General features: G+C 45.2%; 1 protein-coding gene across 3 annotated transcripts in view; it reads right to left on the minus strand.

The window, feature by feature from the left end:
- Nucleotides 1–208: 208 nt before the first annotated feature.
- Nucleotides 209–23,587, minus strand: part of ttc17 (tetratricopeptide repeat domain 17) — a 32,376-nt gene continuing 8,997 nt past the window's right edge. Inside the window, exons 12-26 of one of the 3 annotated variants that reach the window (XM_015338320.2) lie at nt 22,889–23,004; nt 21,483–21,636; nt 20,758–20,835; nt 19,571–19,795; nt 18,483–18,669; nt 12,828–12,974; nt 11,750–11,994; nt 10,345–10,486; nt 9,396–9,516; nt 8,746–8,905; nt 7,332–7,415; nt 6,766–6,885; nt 6,081–6,224; nt 5,265–5,442; nt 209–1,273 (exon numbers count right to left, since the gene is read on the minus strand). In XM_015338320.2, coding sequence (XP_015193806.2) covers nt 5,311–5,442; nt 6,081–6,224; nt 6,766–6,885; nt 7,332–7,415; nt 8,746–8,905; nt 9,396–9,516; nt 10,345–10,486; nt 11,750–11,994; nt 12,828–12,974; nt 18,483–18,669; nt 19,571–19,795; nt 20,758–20,835; nt 21,483–21,636; nt 22,889–23,004 — 2,055 coding nt within the window. In that variant the 3' untranslated portion in view covers nt 209–1,273; nt 5,265–5,310. Of the gene's footprint in view, nt 5,443–6,080; nt 6,225–6,765; nt 6,886–7,331; nt 7,416–8,745; nt 8,906–9,395; nt 9,517–10,344; nt 10,487–11,749; nt 11,995–12,827; nt 12,975–18,482; nt 18,670–19,570; nt 19,796–20,757; nt 20,836–21,482; nt 21,637–22,888; nt 23,005–23,587 lie in introns of all 3 variants that reach the window. The other 2 variants (XM_015338321.2, XM_015338319.2) reach the window with 2 other exon arrangements.

The following is a 23,587-nucleotide window of genomic DNA, read 5'->3' on the forward strand; positions in this document are numbered from 1 at the left end:
CTTTTAACTAATTGGGTTTTGTAGCACTGTAACAGTTAATGTATAATGTGAGAAAGAGCAGACATCAGGATATGTGGAAAAATGCAATTCACTAAAACATCTCAACAGTTAAAAATAGATTGGGGTATAAAAATGTAGTATTAGTTGCTGGTAAAATAATAAAAGAAGTGTTTAAAATGTAATAAGCAAAAAAAAACATCACAACTGCTTTTTTGACTTTGATGGTTGTTTAATTAACAAAACAACATTCCTGGTCCCTGACATATTTATTGATTTATTTACACATCCATTATTTTTAATCTCATTAGACTTGCTTTAACAGTTATATTAATCTCCTTTATTATGATATCCCTTTAGTCACAAATATTCAGTTTTTTTTCCATAAGAAGTAACAGTCTTACCATTAATTACATGGTTTTCTTGTAGTTGTGTTCAGCAGTAAAACAAGGCACCTCACCTAAGACTGAACTCCATATTCTTTTTCACACCTGCAGCGCAGGGGCACCACTTCACAAAGACAGTAAGAAGCTGCTCTCAAAATGTAGCATTTTAATTTAGCGACCTGAATGTTGTAACCTTTGATTTGAGGCAGAAAAAAAAACTAAATTACAGAAATGAAAGGAAAATGGACAAAAATCAATCATCAATTCAAGTGTAGTTTTGTACCCAAAATGTTTGGTTGTAGGTCTGCTGCTCTGGAAGACAAAAATCACCACCGTCAAAAATCACCAAGCGATTGGCATTCAGTTCTAAATACATATTTGGAGAGAAGAGAATGCTGGGACAAGAAACATTTGGAACTGTGTGTGGTTTGGGAATTCAGAACAGGATCGCAGTGGAGTTCTGATTTCCGTGCACGGATGCCTTTGCTTATAGGTCAATGCAACAGATTGCCGGCAGTCAAGAGAGCTCGTACAAGGGCAGGAGGCTTTCGACAGAACGTTCTGAGCGCTAAAAGGACCAACCCGACACCTGAACACCGCAGAACTGCCAGCAGGAAGGAATTCCCAGAAAGTTTCCTCCTAAGTGTGGCAACTGACAAAGGATCAATGGGTGGCTTAGCCATGGAAAGGACAAAGTATTTGTGACAGAAGATACTGGTTACTGAGCACTTGGGACTTAGCAGGCTGAAGCTGTGCAGGCTGGACTCCGAGTTCCATGTTAATCAGAAGCTGCCTGCCTTTTAGGTCTTATAAATGGCGAGTGACTAAGGCAACTCAAGGCCTTCAATATCAGCAACCTGGAGCCTTGCACAGCAATGCAGTGAAGAAATCTGCAGAATGCAAAACAGAATGTAATTAGCTCTCAGGCAAAACTACTATAACAGTTGTATAGCCCCACTCTGTACTAGTTTACTTTTTGATACATCACAGCTCCACTATCTCCTTGTAGTCTTCAATATATATGTAACAATACCTCATTAGCACTGGTCCAATGAGATCCACTGAAGTTTAGGAAGATCCAATTCATTTCTACAAATACTCTGCACCTTTCAGGACATAGTGGCAGCATACACTTTTCAGTTACTCTCCGAGATCTGAAAATTAAATTTATTGGTTGTTTAAAAATTAAACATGGATTATTTTTTTCTGTACCCCGTACTGTAAAAAATTCCTGTTTATAAAGGACTAAGGAACAGAAGCACTGGTGCCTTTTCCAGATCCTTGTCGAAAAACAGAATTATGTTGGCTAATTGTAGCTAATGAAGCTGACACAAGAGCTGCACAACAACCTCTAAAGAGCTGCATAACTACAACCTGTTCTGCAATGTGTAATACTCCTGACCTTTTGGACTCTGTCCAAGAACAACCACAAACCAATGGGATCAAGTATAGTGTCTACAACACTTATTCAGCCATTGCTCTATTTCTCCCCTTCTAACCTTTTGCACTGAATTGTATTCGGTATGTGGCCACTGAAACTTGTAAAACATTGTTTTTCCACTTTGTTTAATGCTCTTCCAAACTGTTAGAACAGGAAGAAACACTAATACAGATTGCAGGTGCTAATCAAAGTCTGTGTCAGCACTTTGGCAAGAGATTCACCAATTCAGCAGTGCAATCAAAACTAGTTTTTGCAACAGAATACACACAATAACTGTCCTTTTTTCACCTCATAAAGGTTACTTGGCCAGAAGTGTGCAAATTTTGACTCTTCATGCCTGTTCATTGCAGATGGGAGAAGAAGGCTTTCAAGAAGGATTCAAGAGGAGTTCAAGTGCAAAAGAATTCGCAACAAGGAACAATGCAAACTGACACATGCACAGTACAAAACAATCTGAAGGCAGACAGGATTTTAAAAACGTATGGAAATTTGTTTGGGATTCAGAAGTACTAAGCTTTGGATTCAGACTGATTAATTCATTAGACATACTGGAAATAAAATCTGCTTGTGCTACAGTATGGCCTGTTAGTTGAAACCATGTTTCTATATGACTTTGCTGAAATTTGAGTTACTCTTCAATCTGATTGTATACAATGAATGCATAATAAGCACACACCACAAAGTTATCCATGTAAGGGCACAACAGAGATGCAGACAAGCATCCAAACAGAAGCTACAGAAAACATTTGGCTGTTACCTATCTACTTTAAATTGTTCATTTTCACAAAGTCAAAATGTGAAGGTCCATGCTACTTCAAACTTCCACTTTTGAGAAACAGGACAGCAATTAATAACATACAAAAACTGAAACTGTACGAAGAAACATATTAGTGAGATTAATTTCTGGGAGAACTATTTTCTGGTGGAAGATGGCTGGTGTGGGGAAATCACAAGTCTAAAATGGTCAGATGGAAATCGTGGTGTTATACTTGAACAAGATTACTAGAATCTTCAGACCGAACGAATGTTGGAGAAACATGAGTTTTCTTTCTATGATGCTACATCCAGAGTTACTATATAGCCAGAGAGATTCCTACGTAAGAAATGTCCAATCTATCGTTCAGTTTAGGAGGTTAGGTTAGAAGATGAACTCAGAAATCAGAAATTCAGTCACTTAGCACCATGAAACCATTACAACTTAAAACAGTAAAACAGTAAACTTTCTGACTATTACAAACAGAAGTAGTGGTTTAAAGAGAAAAAAAATATTGTTCACGGACAACCTATGAGACATGATTTATAAAGAGCTGGTTTCTGCACACCTGTATTTGAAATGTTTCTGCTAAACACAAAGAGGTCACCTTTTAGACATTTTCACTTTCAGAAAAAAGATTCTGTAGAAATGAAGCTTGGCCTGAGTTATGGTTGTAAACAACATTTGGCAATGGAGTTTAATAACTACCTGCCACATTATCAGTACTGAGGTGTAAATCTCACTCATCTGCTCCATTCAGTTATGTTTTTCCACAGAGCTACAGGTCCCCAAACCAGGAATGGTCCCCATTACAGTACGGAAGTTTGACCTCTAGCTCAATTTATCCCTAAAATACTATGAGTGGCACAGCTTTGCACAACCAATTTGACTTGAACCTGTTTCACACAGTTTTAAATTAATTTATAGCAGTTTTCTATATTGTATTAGAAAAACTGAACAATAAATCATTTTTGCCTTATGCTAAATGACTAAGATTTCCCATTAAAAACTGACAGAATTTCATAAAAGAGAGATTACCACCATTATTTTAAACTTGTGATTAGAGTATGTTATTTTTCCATATACAAATGAACAGATGGAACATCACAAGAATAAATTTTGCTTGAGAAGAGATATGTGTAGCTTACATCTTCACATCCCAAAAAATATTTGATTTCTAATATGCTATACTAGAACTCTGACATTACTGGTGCTTCTGTGGTAACGGTTGAAAAGAGAAGTGGAAACAACAATTGCGATTTCATTCCAGTATTTGTGTCCTAACCATAGCTCCCTTATGGCAGCTTCAGCTGATGTACCTTCTGTTTTGAATTCATAGCACGCACTCTTCCTGTCCCAAAATACCAGAAACATCACAAACCACACATGCCCAAAGTCAAAACAAGGTGTTTCTTATAAACTGCTATAACCCAGACCTCCGCCCTTGAGTAGATTTGTGGAAACCCTAACTTAACTCAGAGCTGACCTGCCTTGTTTTTAAAGAACATTTTGGATTTCCTGTTCTATACAATGTGTGAATATGCAACCGCAATGGCTTAGCTCTGGACACAGACATGAGGAACACTTGATATGCCTTCATATCCTCATCTGTTCCTGGCATCCACAATACAGTCAAGGAATCTGTGGATCAAATATTTTAACTAGGAGATGACAATCGCACCAAAAAGATTGACCCAGGCAATCATTGACCCAGAAACATCACAACCCTATGGATAAGCTGGGATAATATTGAAAAACACAAGGTATGCTGCTTCACATGGCAGTCGTTTTCATTCAATTATGTCATTTCTAATATACATGACCTTTTCTTACCTATGATTAAAGAGATAAAGTAATTACTCCGAGACTGGAATACAAATGCTGGTTTGCTTGTGGGATGTATTGCTGAACCCCATCGGATGCAAATTCTGATAAATACATTAAATTAAATATATTTAAATTTAAGATATTAAATATATTTAATAGTCATTCGTTACGACAGAGTGGACAATGAAAAGAATTTGTGGGGGGATTGCTATACCAATTGTTAGAATGCTTATACTGTAGCACCTATTATGAAGATGATTCTAAGAGCTGCCTCTATTTCCAGAAAACCTCAAATTTCCACCATGAATAAAATTTGATTGAACATCTGATATCTTGCCTAATACAAATGTTTTTGTAAATGTCTGCATTAGCATTTGATTGGTGTGAAGTTACTGAACACTGTAATTTACCGTCAGAAGATGATTATAAATGTAATTTCCTAAAATAAATAAATACAAATATAAATGGATCATAACAAATTTGGGAAGTGTTGCATGAATTTGCTATTGGGCCTCTGTATAAGTCTGTATACCAGGTTCTGGTGAAGTCCAAAAACCTCAAAATCAGTTCCACAGGGGTAAAGAGGATCCAGAATCAAGAGTGTGCAAACAATCATCCTTAAAAATCAATCTAGAAAAAACGAATGGAAAACAAATTATAGCGGAGACCATGACGACGGTTTCCCAGTAATCGGGAAGAGAAGATGAATCCCAGGCTCCAGACTTGACTCGGTGGAGACCCAAGAAGCCTGGAGCTGGAGAGACTCTGGAAGCTCAGTGACCCGGTCTGGCTAGCCCTGGTCTAGAAGCTGGAACTGGTACGATCAACAGACAGATCAGGTGTTTCGATGAGGACACACATTTTCAAGGACCACTGAAAGCCAAGTGCCACGCCTGGACCTGACACTAGGTGGCGCGCCGCTCCTTCTTGGTCAGCAGGTAGCACTGGATGGTCCTCAGGCGGTCCTTGGCGGGGGCGAACTCTGGCTGCAGCTTCAGCGTCGACTCGTACCAGTGCATGGCCTTCTCGAACTCCTCCTGGAAACACAAGAGCAGCACGGTCAGCGGCGGCTCTGCCACACGCGTCCTCCTTCAGCGCAGCCCCGCCGGGGGACACCCAGCCCAGCTCCTTTCAAAAACACCTTCCCGGCGCAGGACATGCCCAGAGCCTGAAGGAGTGATCCCAGAATACACCTGGCAATGGCCCTGGTGTCATTACTGGGCTTCAAACCAGCACACAATAGCACTGTGCTGCTCACAGCACATACAACACCGTGAGCCGAAGGGTGTGCAAGGAGCACTCGAGCCTCCCAGAAAAACAAAACCACTGCGGGAATCAAAAACCTTTTAATACCTGACCACCAACTTCTACATAATCTCAAATACAGAGTGCACAGCTAAAACTCATATAAAAATGTGTGTAAGTGAAATAAACTTTTGAATCCGTTTCGGCAATGACACCATGCTTATCGGCACTCCCCCCAAAACAACATCCAACACCAGTGGGGAAAAAAAAGTAACATACTGGCAGGCAGACTGGGCTCAGGAAGACTGGCCCTGGGGCACGAGTGTGTGGGCGCTTGTGTCCCTGCAGGGTTTATCCGGTCAGCCCGACTTCTGGGAGCTGCGTCTCTCACACAGCCCGGTTTTCCCAGGGCTGCCCGCTTCAAACTCACCATGGCGATGTAGACATTGGCAAGGGTGAAGTGGTTCACCACAAAGTGGGGCGCTATCTCCACTGCCATGCTGGCCACAGTGATGGCATCATCCCACAGCTTGGCGTTGTGGAATATGTTGGCCAGGCTGATCAACGGGACATCCTGAGGAACACAGAATGATACCATGGATACTGATATTCCCCCGAGACCCCTAACTCATTTTTCCTTATCGACAAGCAAGGAAACTGATTCTCTTCTAAAGGATACTGACCCCCTTTCCCTAACAATATAAGTGAAGTCAAAAAGCTGAACACGAAGCACTGCACTAAGGAGCTAGCAGCTTTGAAGAAAATTAGAAAAGTGTTAATACCTGGGAGGTTAAAGGCCTTATGCGTATCCCTCCAAAAAGCTCTGACGCACCACTACACGCACCTCAGCTCTGTTCTGCCAGCGCACATCTGCCCAGGTTTGATAGTACAGACTTGAGTCACTTTTAAAAGTGTAAAAAGGGCTCAGAATGTCTTCTGGATCAAGCAAGTGCCCGGGCCTAGGATTCCTCTGAGGACGTGTGCTGTCTGGATGTGGGGGCAGGTGACAGATGATGTGAAAGCAGGGGACTGCACAATGGTAAATGAGTCAAAGCTCCATATGCAGTGTGGGGCAGAAAGGTTTACGAAGAAACCTGTGTTAAGACTAGACCCACCTTCATGTAGTGTGGGGCGTAGTTCAGGGCATGCCGCAGGCAGTCAACGGCTTTCTTCCCCTGGCCTTTCACTCTCCAGTAGAGCGCCGCCATACTGGACAGCACCCACGACGTCTGGTTCTGTTGGGGGAGAAGACAGGGCACAGCTGTGGCAAACACTTACATTTAGGAACCTTCTCGGTCTCTTACTCCACGGCCAACCCAAGAGGGGAACCGGCTGAACGCATGACTACATGGGCCAAACAAATACTGCGTACTGGGCTACACGTTCAGTAACACACCCTATTCCTCTGCCCCAGCCCTTCCACCAGCATCCATATACCACTTCATGACACCATATCCTCACAACATCGTTGGAATAAAAGCTCATAGAGAAAAGACATTCTCCCTTGCTGTTCTCTTTGGAGTAAAACAATCTTTGATAATAATACACGGGAAAAAAAAACATTTCCTCCAGGGAAGTACCTCAGGAGGTTTTTTCAGACCAATGGGTGACATGAATGGCAATCTGACAGTCTTGGCATGACGACGTCAGGAAGCACTGCCTCACAGCCTTGCATACGCACCTTTTCCAAGACCTTGGCAATGCGTGTTCCCACCTGCTCAAATGCCTGGGGAGAATACTTGTCTTTTCCCAGATTCTGCAGAACCTGAGGGGAAGGGATATACAGAACATTGCTGCAGCACGGGCCCACCACACGCACATCCAGTGGCCCAGGAAGGAAGCACTTTTACTGCAATTACCATAAACTGGGCCCATTTCTATCACCCTTCCCTGTAGTTGCTATTCTGACACTGCATGAGCACAGCTGCCTTTACTCCCGAACAGAGAAAATCGACATTCTGTAAGTCAACCATGGAGTCCGTTTCAGGTTTAGTAAATCAAACAGGCTTACACTACACAGCCGCATCCCTGAGAAACTGATGGAGGAGATCCTTGCTCTGCAACACAACCTACAACATGGTAACTACGCTCTTGCAAAAAATGCCATGGGTGTTTTAAGATACAGATTCCCTGTTTGAGATGATGATTCAATAGTCTACAATACTGCACCTTCATTTTGAGTATGAATTTTGCTTCCAAATTTCTGATACAGAGGCAAGAGTGCCACCTTTGTCAGTGATCTATCACCATCACTTCCTGCACCAACCAGCTGTGCTTATGTTCATTCTACACAAGTACTGCACTCCTGCACAACACGAGATCATGTAATTTATTTCACAGACCTCACTTTATTGCAGTTTATTTGATAGCTGGGCAACAGTATCATCTTCTGCAACTTTAATATACTTCAACTTTAAGGAACATGCCTGCCTTGAGAATCACATCATGAAGAGCATCACTATCAAGAGCATCACTATCATTATTGCTGACTTAGTGTTTGCTGTCTTGAGGGAAAACTCAGGTCTCTATATCAGAAAGAGATGACCCACTGTAGCTATTTTTACTTAACATTTTCATAATCTGTCACGCGCAGATTATGTTGTGGAGTAGAGAGAGTTTAAGAGAATTTTTCCACGCTATCAGAAGAATGGAATCTATTCTATGCTGCTGTTTCTATGCTCCCATGAAACACACTAAATGATGCATTTTGACCTTCAGCTGATAATCTTTTACTCGTGAAATCCCTTCTGAAACTCCAAGCAGATCTCTCATATTCACAAGCACAGCAAATTGGCACAGGGATTGTGTGTGAAAGGCTCTAACAGGCTCAACAGATGCATCAGAGCTTAAGGTGTCGGTGAACTACAGGTTTGATTTTATTGCAACCCTCACCACCAGCAAGGCCTGAAAAAGCAATCCCAAATCAGAAAGGACACAGAGAGAACCACTTACGTCTCCGCAGGAATTACTGCTGGTTACGAGGTTCTCCAAGATGCACAGATTTGTGTATTTGTTAAGCATGCGGTAAGAACAAGTAAGCAAGTATCTGGGCAAGTAAATAAGCGTCCTGAACGGAAGGGCAGCTGCTCCAGTACCTCTCGGAGCTGGCTCTCTCCGGTGTAGTGGATACTCCCCCGGTTGGCCACTCCGGACAGGTGGTCCAAGGTGTGCATGGAGGCCGGCAGGTTGGGGTTACACACGGGCTCCACCGCAGGCTCCTGCAGCGGGGTGGCGAAGTCGATGTGCTCGGTGATGCTGGGGGAACAGGCACAGAGCGGTGAGCCTTTGTCTGGCAGACTACAGCAGCGCGGGGGACAGCTTGCACCGGGAACAGGACCGCAGGGGAAAAAAAGAAACAACACAAAGCTAGCATGGGAGAAAGGAAAGCAGGTGAGCCAGCAGGTTAGAGGAACAAGTGGATGTTTCAGGTGCTTGACTACTGTTTCTCCTCATACTGCAGAAAGCTGATCATCAACCTTTCCAGCAGCAGACGTTTTCCACGTGCCGCTCATTTTCAGAAGACCCCTCTCCCCGCTGCAATTCCTCTCGTGTGATTCCAGAGATGGGAGTACATCAGTATAATTCAGGCAGTGCAACGACAGAGCCACAGCAGGAACCGAGAGCTAGACGAGGGAATATTCCTGTTACAATCCCAGCTAGAGGAACTGGAGCAAGCGGTCAATGTGGACTGCTGTACAGTCTCGTCCCAGAGCTGCAGTGTGGAGAGCACACCGTGGAGACTCACTCGATGTTCTTTGCCGAGACGGCCAGCCAGGTGCTGGCCACGGTGGTGAGCTCCACCCGGCGGATCCGCTGGCACTCGTCCGGACTGGGCCAGCCCAGGCTCAGGTAGTCCCTGCGCTTCCCTGCCAAGACAGAGCGCAAGGTCACATTCAATGGATGAATCAAGAAAAACAATAGCAGTGTCCAGTCAGCACACATGGGCTAGTCCCTTCACAACACCACTTGTCCTTCTCATCTAAAAGCAGTGCCCTCCCAGTTACCGTTACACAGAATGGAGAACCTGACAAGGCAGACAAGAACGGACAAAAACTGTACTCCTGTGTAAAAAAGTACTCGCAGTGCAGAAAGTATCTATTCCAGACTCCTCCAACCATGGGTGTAAAAAACGTTTCCTATTCTTAGGCTTAAAGGTACTTCTACACAGTTTCCATTTGTGTTATCCAGTTTGTGTTTCACTGATGACTCCACAGTGTTGTCTTTGTAAATGCCTTTGAAAACTCTGCATACCTGAATCAGGTTCCCTCATAATGTTTTCTGTTCCTGACTAAAAAGATTCAGTTTTTCATACTGTCAAAGCAGAACATTCCTTTGAGCCCAAGAACACATCTAGTTGCTCTTCTCTGGCCTGATTCCCAAACCCACTTTTTGTGTCATCGTGAACAAAACTTAAAACTTTAGCCAGGTCTTGCCACTGTGGAATCTTAATTTCTTCAAAGCCCTATATGTTATGTATAATACATTTTAGTGATGCATGTTCAAAAAAGTCACTGTCTGTGTGGCTTTAAGTGGCATTTAAACATTTTAATCGGAATAAATAGAATCTAAAAAATGTTTAACTATGTAGATTTGTCTGTGGTCTGACCATGAGGATCAGTTATTTTGACACTTGTAGAAATTGCTGACTCAACGCTGTGCTGAGCAGGGTTAAAGGGAGGGGCAGAGAAGGCAACCTGCGGGGCCCGGCGAGGGGATCCGGGGGCCGCTGATCTCCGGCTGGGCCTGGGCGCCCGCCCCCCCCGGGGGGCTGCCCTCCTCTGTGGCCTCGGACGGGTCTGCCCTGGGCTTTCTCAGCCTCTTCACCTGGAAAGTGATCTGAAAGGGGAGACAGAAGAACTGTGACCAATGAGAGGAGGCCCTACCTACCGGCGGTGTAGCCTGTTCCATGCTCCCGCATCTGTTTGAGTAAGGAAGTGCTTGCAGTGGAAGTGAGGACAGTGGCTCTCTTGCTATGAAGGCAGCAGAGAAAAGGGAGCAGGCAGTGAAAGCTTCTCCAGGGATGACAATTAGTTCCTGGCACAGAATCTGTCAAATCCAGGGCAGCTCACCTGCCCATTGCATTCCCCTGATTTTCAAACCCAGTGACGGATGATTGCTCTGCGCTTGGACGTTGCGACTGTCGGCAGCAGGGCTGGATTTGGAGCAGCCAATCAAACCTGGCTCGTTTACCCAGGGGAGGAGGATCGGAAGGGGGGTAGCCTGGGAAAGGCCACGCGAGCGCAGGAAGAGCACGCCACCTACATACTGGCCAACGCCAAAGGACTGGACTGGTATTTCTGGAACACTGAATTTCTGCACTCATTCTCTTGTAGATTTGCTTGTATATTTGATATCATCGTCAGAGATGTCAGCACCCATGGAGCCCTGGTGGGTCACTCAGGTGCTGTTTGGCACAGCTGAACCAGCATCAACCTTCCTGTTAGCGAGCACTGGTTTCCGCCTAGCTACTCTCCCATGACTCCCGCTTGTACCCAGTGCTCTTCTGATGCTGGAGCCATGAACACAGACTTGACCCAAGGCCAGGGAGGCCTGCCTGGATGTTGCTCTGGGCTTCTCTGCGACTTCCTCAGCGATTTTACTCCGTGCTCGTGCAGTGATTTGGGCAGGACGGCCACTTTTGGGAAGATTCACTATTGTCCCAAATCATCCTCAAGACTTCTTTCATGACTAGATTGCTCAATGAAGTAGACACAAAGCTGCTTCTAGATATCCCTTTAATTGAACTGATTGAAGGAGGGGGCGTTATCATTTTCACAGGGACATCGGATGTTGGATGACTCCGTTTATAAAATAAACTAAACTTTGGTGTAATTTGTTCAACTCGGGCTTCCTTTATATATCACTGCCACCCACATGAAGCTCTAATAAAATAGAGCTGAAAATTCACAACAACTCTGAAAATCCGAAAGGAGGCTCATACTTTCTCACGGAACTGCACAAAAAACAGTGCCCGTCACGAAGCTTGCCTCGGCAATCCTCCTATCCTACATCTCTGCTTTCCTTTCAGATGATTTAAAGAGGGAGCCGAGCCCACACCACACTGCTGCGCCCTCTCCACCGGCCCTGCCCCTTACTCACCCACTCGGCCTCATCGTCGTCCTCGCAGTTTCCGAAGCAGGGCCCGGCGCGCCCACTCCTCGCCCCGCTCTTCAGCACGCGGATGCCCTGCAGGTCCACGCGCCGCCCTTTCACGTCCAGGGCCCCCTCGAAAGCCCCCATCAGATCCTCCTTCAGCTGCCACTCCTCTTCCTCCTCCTCCTCCTCCTCCAGCCGCCCGACGCGCTGCGCCGCCTCGCCAGAGCCGTTACTGTCCACGACCACAGCTTAGAGGAGGGAGAGAGACACAGGGAGCCCACACAGGTAAGACCACTGCCCAGCCTGGCCTCCTGCTCTCTAAATAAGACTTACAGGAATGGGAGAGACACAGGGAGCCCACACAGGTCAGACCACTGACCAGCCTGGCCTCCTGGACTTGGCACCCTTACTAGAGCGAGAGAGACCACTGACCAGCCTGGCCTTTCGCAGCTGGCTGGCAGGATGAACAGGCAGCATGTAGCACGCGGGAATGATGCACAGACCACCAGATAACTGCAACAGCCCGATTTGCTCTTTCTCTTACTATTTCTGGCCCACAGCTCTGCATGAGGCATGATGCACCACGTCAGTCTCCAACATGCAGGTGTTTATCGGCTCTGTTTCGTGTTGGCAATTTTTAAAAAGAGCATTATCTCAGCCTCTCAGCCTTTCAAGTTGCAGGAGAATTTAAACCGCAGACCTGTGGCTGCAAGGAGCAGCTGGCATTCCTTTTCAGCATCTGGGTGCCCTAATTAAAATACAAATTTGACGCCCATGTCAACATTTTAACTTAATGTGGATAAGTTAACAGACGTCCAAGTTGGGACCAAACACCTGTTCAATCAGGAACATGAGTATCACTCCTCAAGCCAGGTACCGGCTTACTTTTTCGACGTGAAAGACGATAGAATCATGTCATGAAATGCCAGCTCATCTACTGCCAGTAAACCCTTTTATTCTGTAGTTAAAAGCTTTATTTCAGGCGATTTACTGTTAGCCATTTGGTTTATCATACCTAATAAAGAAAAACTAGAGAATCTGCTGGAAGAGAAAAGTGTATCACTGATACCGTGAGACTTACTCTCAAACTGCAGGGAGTCGCCCACAGTGTTGGGAAGCAGTTCAACAGATCCTGCAGCCTCCTTTCTCTGTGTAGTCGTCTCAGACTCAGCACCTGCTGGCTGTGACCCAGAGCTGCTCATCTCCTCAGTGCCGTGACATGAGCCTGCTGTCAGAACATAGGCAGCAGTCAGACAATCACCCTCCACCTTCAATATATCAGCAAATGTAGATCTGTAGCTAGAATCTCTCTCTCATTAAAACATTTGTATTGTATAAGCATCCCTGAGGGCTTGTTCTGATTTACGATGGGTTGCACCAATTCAGTGACACAGGAATAAGGATGAATTCTCTGTCAAATGCAGATCCCCTTAAAGAAAAAGAATAGGCTCTGTGTCAGATGATCTATGACATTTTGAAAATCACTGTGGACTTCTTGTTTTATGAACAAAATCATGGAAAAACAAGAGAAGCAGCTAAGCTAATAAGCAGCGAATTTCAATTACAGTGGCCCAGTTCATTTTACAATCATGGGAGTGGTATGACAATCTAACACAGGCCAGCCCGACACTACAATCTGACTGCCAAGAGCGAGAGACGTCATACAAGAGAGCAGACCAGCTCTCAGCCAATCCACTACTCCTCTGTTCCTGCTGTCAGCCAATCGCTGACGCAACGCCACTCCAGTGCTTCGTTTAAATTCAGCTCACACATCACTATCCCCAGCGTCTGCTTTCACGCCATTTCAGAGAAGAATCTGCTCTGTCTGTGCGTGCGTAACTCCCCCCCAGCCCCCACACACCAAAAGTGAACCACGCCGGGTGATGGCAGAAGCCAAAATTAGCAGTGACATCAAAACCCCCTTCACCTCAGAAACACTGGCATGTTTGCGCACTCTTTCGTTTTCCATTCCTCCACAGGAGTCCCTATTCACCCCACCCCACACTTTTTCAGCCTGAGCCCAGCCGATGACCAGCTGTGTGGCAGTAGCCCAGTGATGTTCAAAGTAAGTCTCAAGACACACGCTGAAAGGATGGAAGAAAAGAAAAGACTGAACCACAGCCACAGAAATGCAAAAGGATGAAAGGGAATGTGAAATCAGAGTAGCCTGAGATATTTTATGTCCTTTCTATACGCAGTATTCTAAATATAGTCTGCTGGTTGAACAGCAGACAGGAAGAAATGAATAAACTCAGATACCAGTCCTAACAGCACCATTCTTTTTTTTAATTTAGAGATGGCTTAAAAAATGAAAAATATATTTCTTCTGTATGTCACCTGAGCCACTGCACCGCCCCCTACAGTACTGCGACACTGCCACCTACACCAGCACATGGACAGGTGAGGAAGGGTACAGACAGACAGAGGTCCTGAAGCACATCTGCATTTAAAACCAGGTGAGAGTTCAAGGGAGCAGAGCATTAAACTGTATTAGCTGATTAGCATTCTGAAATGTTAATCAATACAACATAAAAACGGAAAAACATGCAAACTGAATATCTGTAAAAAAATGGAATAAATGTTTTCTGAAGGATAATCCTGTCAATAAAAAAATGATGCTGCTGCTAGTATAAGTGCACATAATGCTCACCACCATTCCACTGAAAAACAATTAGCTGAAGTCCGAATTCGGTCTATTCTCATTTGCCAGATCAGAGTAGGGAGGATAAGCTACTTGAAACAAAGCAGGTTATGGATTATTTTAACTACATAGGAACAACTGTCATGGTTTCTAGAGAAGATCCACTTTTTATAGTCTCCGATAGGCTTTTAGTTCAGTGAAACTAGACCTTCAAAAACAAAATCATCCATTGTTCTGTGCTGGGCATGCCCAAAATAATAAACCCTGCTCCACTGCCACCGTGCTTAAAAACCTTTAGATATCTTAACTTGTAAATTCGTGTAAGCTTTTGGCTAGAAAATGAGTGCAAGAGTTATATCAGAATTTGTTGACTGGACTGTGCATCATGTAGACTGCTGATAGATTTCAATCCATGACCTGCCAGAAAGCATTTAAATACTTAACCTTTAAGAAAAAGAAAATTGTTTTTTACTATATACCAATTTAAATATTTGTGTTTAATATTTTTCTGCAGCAAATGCTAATGCCCAGGTTACTACAGTAGTGGCCTCTGTTAATCATCTGTGACAGAAACGTGTATATTGTTCCTCTTTTGGAACATAATGCGCAGAAATTCGGAATGGAATCTGAGTACAAAATGATGTTGAGATAAGAGTCATGATATTTCGTATCAATTTATATTTAGGTGGCCACAAGATGTAATACAGTGGTGTTTCAAAGTACCCTTCAAAGCAACATCTACTCTATCCTTTTTCCATTCGGCAGTAGTGCTTCGTCTGTACTGTCCCCTGCCTGACGTAAAGGCACTGTCGAACAGTCTCCCCTAAAGAGTCCTGCATCGGGAACGCCGCTGTGGAACAACGGACACTTCATCCTCGGCATTCTATCGGACTCCCATGCCCAGCTGGGGAACCTCGCAGAGCCAAGTCAATATGCAGTCCTTTGTTTTAAACTGAGCGCAAGTATGACTTAAACCACACGTGATGCAAACATACAGCTAAGAACACCTTTCTCCCTTTACTAAGCAACTGCTGAACTGCACATTTAGTTTCAGATACAACACTGCAGCATACAATGACTCAACAGGGCCCAGAACAGCTCTACACATTTTGAGCTTTTAAGTCATCGGCTAGGTGTGCCAGTGTGGCTGAACGTGAGCTCATGCCACACTGTAAAGACCAAGAGCTTCCCCAGGGCTACTGATCAGGCCTCACCCCTCCGGCTCAGGTGAGCAGGGAGAGAAGACAGAATTCACGGCAGGCTCCTCTGCAGCCCTTCGACGTCTGCGCAAAACCTGGAAGAGCTGGTGAAATAAGACCACGGCTATTTTTATCTGCTTCAATTATTAACCGGCTGACTCCCTCAGCACATCAAAGCACAATCTCCTTCCCCTCGCAGCTTGCGCGGAGTGGGAGAGGGAAGGGCGCAGCGGCTCTCGGAAGGGAAACAGGAAGGGGGACGAGACGAAACAAGCGATGCACAGCGCTGCCGAAGACCGATTGAACCAGGGCTGTGTTGGCATTGACTGAAGCTATATGTGGAACACAGTCCCTGAGCAACGGGCTAAAATTAGCTGCTTTTCAACAGCAGTGGATAAAAGCACCCAGGGAATACAGAGCAGCAGCTAAAAATAGAGCAGGAGGGAGACTGCAAGTGAAGGGGGAGGGGGGATGGACAGACCAGCAGGATTTCAGGTAATTTTGCTGGATTGAAATCCCGCATCCTAATATAAACAGCTGACCATTAGAATAGATGTTTGTTTTTTTTTTTAATTCTGGTGCTCCTCTGAAAAGTGTTTCACTTGCAGCCCTGCAGAAGTGGCAGGGAAGACGAGCGAAGGCATTCTGTCGAACAGCAGCCCTGCGTGAGGCGGGCGGCGGGCAGGCAGGGAGCCTCCTGCACAGTGAAGCCTGCTCCTGCACGAGCGCGCGCTGAACCCAGGAGGCGGAAGAAGCCATGCCCACAGACTGCCAATACCGCAAGCACAACCGCCTTCCATTGTGTTGCTGATAGTAGCTCACGTGTTGCTCTCGGAGCTTTCCGCGGTATCCTCTGCAGTGCGGAAGAGATGTTTCAAGACAACTCCCATCAACTTCAAACTTTTCATTTGGAAAACTGGGTTCCCGCTTAGCGATGTTTGCAATCAGCAAAAAAACTAAGAAAACCTTATATTCAGGACAGCATTAAAAACATAACATAAGATTCCTAGGACCAAGTGTTTTATATGCCCTTCAGTAAATTAAAATATTTTATTTAAAGACACGTCAAACCTGCTCAAATTAAACTCCAACACTGTGCCTTTACAAAAATAGATAATATTTCAAGGTTATAACATATCTTTATAACCTTGAGTAATACATTGTAAACCCTGACGTAAGATATCAAGGTTGTGTAAGTGCTGTATTGTAAATACTCCCGAATCTCTGATTAAATTATATAAAGTTCTGTCTCGGAAGGGACAAACTTGTCCAATGACACTAATACAGTGCTGCTCATGGTTATTAGTGAGAACATAAGGATGACCACAAACACTGCCAAAAAATGGACTTAACAATTAAAAGAAAGGGTCCTTCCTCTTCCATCTAGGTTTGATCAGCCTAGCGGTGGCCTAAATGATGCGTCTTCCATACACTTTACTTGTTTTGTGGTTGTTTTGCTGGATTAGTGATGCTCCTTCTCATCAATCACGTTCTGGCGCTCAATCTGTTGGTAGTCAGTACAGAGTCCCTGCAGCATAAAAGCTGAATTTCTTGGTACCGATATCAAAGTGCTGTGCGATCTAACAAAGGATTCACACCAAAAGCATAAATGTCAGCTTGAGAAACAAATATTTTAGTGATCATGCATTGATTTGTTTTAACATTTGCCAAATCATCAATGTTTTGAACAACTGCCTGATTCTGTAAAACACTCTACACCCAGAACACTTGACATCATCTACAACACTATCAACTGGATCTTTCCCATGGAAAGTTTTTTTTTCCCATGACTCATTTCAAAGAATTAATTATATATCGTTATATGAGAACTAAAGTCACTTTCAATCTGCAACCACAATGTCAGCCATTATTTCATGAGGACTCATCAAAAGCAACAAAAATTAATGCTGCTACTACTTATCTGATGATTAAATCAAAGCAAGACTAATTATGTTTTAAAGCAACACCACAAAACCAAAACTTAATGTTAAGTTCAGAGTCTTTATATACTTAGGGTAGAGCATTAAAGCTGATTTTATCAGCACCTTCTTCTAAAGCCTATAAATAGCTGTATAAGCCACAAATATATTGAACAATGGTATCTCAATATAAATAAAACAAACCTTAGATACTGTGGCTTTGCATTTGATTACACTTAGATATGTTGAGATTCCCTTTCTTTTGAACTTCATTTGTGTGTCAAAATTTCAATTGGCTTCCTTCAGGCACAAAAGTTGCAAAGGCAGGCATACAAAACATATAATAAACAAATTTCATAAGAGATGAAAAAACATACGAGTAAGGAGAAAATGTCTTTCTATTATCATAAGAAAAATTTGCTCAACATCTCACAGATGGAACATTTATCATCCGTTTTCTCACCGCTTTATCCAGTTTAGGGTTCCAGGAGAGACAGAGCCCAATTCGGCAAACAAAGGGCACAAGGCGGGGTACACCATGGATGGGACACCAGTCCCTCACTGCGCAGGCGAACACAAATACAGTCGCGCACTCACTCAAACCAGGGCCAAGCTTTCCAGAAGCCACCTGACCCAGCAGTGTGTGTTCGGACTGTGCGAGGAAACCAGGGCACCCGGAACACGGGCAGAACATACAAACTCTGGCAGATCCCAGGAACAGAACGCTGCGCGCAGCAGTGTTCGCCACTGGGCCACCCCCGAGTCAAACACTGGCTCAAGTGTCATTGCTGACACTCATTAAGTGTCATTTCAAATTCCCATTATTCAGGTGCAGAAAAATCCCTAAAAAAGGAGGTATTACAACAAGTAGCGGCCCACTTGAGCAGGGAACTAATCCTGTGCCTGTCCATCCCAGCGCTCACCTCACGGGGCCCAGCGGTTTCCCCCAGGCGTCTATGGCAGAGGCAGGTACTCACGCTCACAGGGCGGGCGGGTCAGGTTGTACAGGAAGGGGTAGAACTGCAGGCAGCGGACGAGCCGCAGGCTCCTCTCGCAGTGTGGGCAGGGAGCGGGGAGAGACAGGGCCTGTCGGAACGCCGACACCGCCCGGCTCACGTTGCCCTGCGCCAGGTACGCGTTCCCCAGGCTGAGGAGGGTGACCGGCTGCAAGAGAGAGGCCCGCGCGCACGTCAGTCACCAATACCCTTTCAAGATGAGCCAGCAGAGCCATGTATCGGACTACAGTCTTCAGGGGGAGATGGCTGCAATTATTATTATTATAATTACTGCTGTCAATTAGCCTCTTTCTGCCCCTTATTGCTCCACAATAAGTGAACAAGTGCAAAAAACTGGATTGCTGATCTGGTAAAGGTTTTTGCATGGAACACAGGTTGAGCTCTATGATCCACAGGCAGAGGGACTGAGCCTGTACCAAGACCAGGATTCCCCAAGGGGCAGAGCGCCCCCTGGTGAGGTGGGATTAGTTAGCTGGGGCTCTTTGGGCTTCCCTGCAAAGAGCGATTCCTGCGCATGGTCAGGCGCCCAGGGGCTGGCAGTGATGTCGACACAAGCCGCTCTGCCTCTCCCATCAGGCACTGCTCTCTGCAGCGTGGCGTGTCAGACGGTCAAGGCCAAATCCACTGCCTTCCAGGCAGCACGGCAGCCGCTGCCGGAAAGCAAGAACTGGTGATTCTAAATCAGGTGGGGATGTGATTACAAAAAAAAACATCCTGAGATTTGTTTTTAAAATCAAGAAACTGCTCAGAAACATGTTCAAGCAAGCAGACAATCTGTGGTCCTTGAGAGCTGAAGGGTACTGAGGTTTCTGGACCAAATCATCTCAAAATGACTTAAATCCCAGGTTACACATGTAACCTATAAACCCCGCGGGACTGGATTTCCTATGGATTAGGCTTTGGAGCCCACTTGGTTACATGGAGAGAGGAGAAACCTGTATTTACAACTAGAGATTGTTGACCCCTTTACTGCTTCTTCACGCTGGTGAGACATGCATCTGGGATTTCTAGCAGCTGGGAACAGCCTTCCTGCGCCAGCTCCAGTTTACCTCCGAGCCGTTGACGGCCACGGCGCGCTCCAGGACGTGCCCCGCCTCCTCAGGCAGCCCGCAGCGCAGCAGGAGGTTGGCAGCATTGACCAGTGGGATGTCGAGGTGCTCCTGGGGGACTGAACTGAGGGCGTGGTGCAGGCAGGAGAGCGCAGAGCTGACATTACCCCTCGCGCGCCAGAAGAGCGCCGCCTCGTTCATGACCAGCCACCGGGGGGCAGCAGACTGTGAGAGGGCAAGGTAGGTCAGAGAAAGAAATCTATAGGACTCCAGATTATAGTTAGGGTTTCTAGTGTTTCAGCATGCCCTCTCTTTAAACTACAATAATTGTTTTATGTGATCGGTACTTAATACATGGAAAGAAGGGTTGTTATGGGATAAAAAACTGGGAACTCCTCTTGTAATGTATAATCAGCAGACCAGGGAATTGCATCTAGCAATTGAGAGCTCTGTTAGTTTCATTACTGGTGGTGGCAACAGCTTAAAAAGAACAACATAACATGACTTCAATGTCTGGGCAGCATACAATATGGCAGATTTTCACAAGAGAACACAAGTCCTGCACATGAAGTGGAGAGCAGGTAAATTTTCAGTCCTGTGTTTCTCAGTAAGCAACACGCAATATTTAACTGGAACAATTTATTACGATCACTGCTAGGTTTGTGACAAAGGATGGGCTGCTGCCAAGATGCAAGATGAACAAAAGAAGCTTTAGCTTGAAGCCCAAAAGCAGCCCATCCTTTGGGAAAAGGGAAAGGAAACTTGATTATAAAATACAAAATGTATAAGGTTTTGTGGGATTGGATTAGCCATATCTGACATCCATGCATACAAGACATTTGCATTGATCCCCATTGTAAACTTTACACACATCTACAAGTGCACAGGGACACAAGTGCAAAGGAGAAAAGTCACTCCACCTATTTCTGCTTGTTCTCCAACATTACAGACTTATCTCGACTCAGTAACAAGAAGTGCTGAAAATAATTAGCAGAGAAAAAGCCTTTGGAAATCCATAGCAAGGTGAAAAACGCTTTCATTTTGGAAGGAACGCTCGAATTCATCTATGTAATATGTTAAAAAAATGACTGATTAACTGAAAAAGTAGATTAAAACTAGAAAGGTCTTGAGACCTAGGCAGCGAGGAAGGATGGGGAGCAGAAGGAAAAGGCTGAAAGAGGTCCCACCTTGGTCAAGGCCTGAGATATGAGAGCTCCAATCTGCTCCTCAGTGTGGCTGAGGCTGCCGCTGCGCGCAAACAGCATCTGTGCGGGACAAACATCTGCACGTGAGCACGGCTCTCCACCACAGCGGTGTAGGTGAGGCCACAGAGATGACATCTCCATCCGGGTAATACCATGGGTAATATGAAAATACTGGAGTGAAAAGGTATCATGGGAGGTTGTGACATCTACTGAAATATATTTTTCTCATTAAGGTTTAAGGCAACATTCTGTACTAACAGCAACAGGTCTGAAGGGACAGAACCTTTTTAGTCTTGAACAGAAAAGACTTCGAAGGAACCTTATACAAATACGTAACATCCTCAAAGGCCTTGACGCAGTCATCCCCTGTACTTATTGTTTCTTGACAAGGCCAGCTTTTCACTAAGAACTTGCAATCATTTTCTTGGATTCCTCACATCCAAATTCTTCGACTTCAACAGGAAACTGAACTGAAATTTGCATTATCCTTTTCTATCATCCATTTAAAATGCGAAACTACAGGATTTATCCCCCTCCTACTTTCACAAGGACAGCCGGTCAAGGAAATTGCAAAGGAACACTGAAACCCCCGACTAAGACCATCCTGAGCAGCCGCAGGTGGTCGAGACGTGCTAGATAAGGTTCCAGGTCCCCATCTCTTTGTTTCACACAAGTACGATCCCCGTCAGTACCTTTAGGAAACAGACCTGTTTGGCATGGCTGTCTGGGAACTCCCTCTCCTCCAGGGACCTCCCCAGAGAAGCTGCACTGCCCCCCAGGACAGGGACAGCCCCTGGGCCACAGTCAGGGGCTGACGGAGATGTCTCGGGCGGATCGTTCCGGTACAGCACATCCTGGACCCTGTAACAGTTCAGAAACCACAGTATTCAGTTGTGTAACTGCTTATACACTGTAAAACCTGCCCTTGCTATACGGAAAATTCAGATATATCCAGGTGATGGAGCTGTCCCACCTTCCCCACTCTTGTGATGTAACAAATCACATCTCTGAAAATGTCTGAACCATTTCTCCAAATCGCTTTTGCTGCACAGAGGTCTCCTGACCGGGCAACCGTGTCATGTGTCCACTGGAAAAACGACAACACAAAGTGCGCAAGATGATTATCACAAAGCGTGAAGCGAAACAAGACTAGTCAAGTACCTGCAGCGCAGGACAACCAGCTGCTGGAGGAGCAATAAAACTAGGAGGATTCACTCCTAGCAGCAGCTCTCAGTACAATCTCCCATTAACCTCATCACATCGACATACAAATGTCAGCTTTTTTTGGTTGTTTTTGTGATGGGACAAACTACTGTAGCTTCCTCACCGTTTTCATGAGTTCCTGGCCTATGTCTTTCTCTAGTTCTGCCCTTTCAATAATATATCCTTTTTACACTGGACTCCGGACACCTAAGACAGAAAAGGAAGGTAGTTGGACATTATCTGTGGTTTATTGTTTCTGGCTTCTTCGTTCATACAGCAGAGGTTAAGCAGTGGACCCCAACCCCAAGACTCGGCGAGGAGAGGAGAGGTTGCTGGGCTACAACATTCCTTCTTGTTTTCCGGCTGAAACCCATGTTGTGAAGCGATGAGCAAAGAACAGGATGAAAGGTGATCACGAGTTTTAACGCTGAAGGCTATCTGCGCATTTCATGCTATTCATTTCTTAGTTTACAAAACCTTTTTGGAATCATGAGCTATTAGTGAGACTTTGGAATATCGGCACATCACAAACACCAACACCAGTTTGCCATTTGAATGCAGAATTTGATCAAGTCCCTACAACCGACATCTTAAAGTTTCTCTGTTGTGAGCCGTGTATGAATTCACTAAATGCCAAAGTGAAATGCATTTTTTGGGCAACACGCGAAGACAGTCTCAAACGGACTTATTTTTGCGGAAAGCTAGAGGAACAGACTTGAATACACTCCTTCTCCTTCCAACTCCTTCTTTGCAGGACATGAAGATCGAGAGCCGTGAAGTGTCCAAGAACAGAAAAGCCCGATTTACTTCCACAGTTGAAGCCCGACAAGCAACCCTGAGCGCGTGACAGACTCGAGGCGGCCGGGGCCTCTGCCAGGCTCTGTGGCGAGACGGCCGCCTCTCTCCTCACCCTAAGCCGCGGCTCTCCGGCGGCAGGAAGAAGGTAGGCAGCTCCTCGGGCGGCGGGACGGAGGGGTAGGCGCGGGCACAGTCCTCCCTCCTCGGCCACAGCACCTCCGGGCTCTCCTGCAGAGAGGAACCGGGCAGTCAAGCCACCATGGGGCCCTCAGACGGGCTGGACAGTTAACGCTCGCAACGAGTCCTCTTCTTTAACACAGCCTTCTGTCCACCTTGACAGACTTACAGGAATCAAACTGCGCGCTTTGTGTAATAAGCTCATTGATATCTGCAGCTGACTGTCAATTCCCCCACACTCACATCACATCTCGAGATGCAACGCGAGCTTCTTCACAGCTCTTCAGCTATACCTGCCACGAGCTGTAAACGGACACACAAGGAGGTCTTCTACCTTTCACAATCGCACGAGAATCAAGGTGAGCAACACTTGTATGAATGACGCAGGTTTCTACGATCATTACCAATGCAATCAGCATTGAGACCTGCCATCGGAGGTGAACCCTTGAGAAAACAAGATTTCATAAATAAATATATATCCTTAGAAAAAAGATTAGTACACTTGGAGTTTAGCTCAGTGTTACACAGCAGCTCTCCATGTTAAAATCAGCAAGGCTGAGAAAGAGATAATCAAACTGTAACAAGACATCAATCACACCAACTTGTTGGTCTGGCCTTCCTTATGCATCTCATA

Source organism: Lepisosteus oculatus, chromosome 21, assembly GCF_040954835.1.
Source record: "Lepisosteus oculatus isolate fLepOcu1 chromosome 21, fLepOcu1.hap2, whole genome shotgun sequence".
Classification (NCBI taxonomy): domain Eukaryota; kingdom Metazoa; phylum Chordata; class Actinopteri; order Semionotiformes; family Lepisosteidae; genus Lepisosteus; species Lepisosteus oculatus.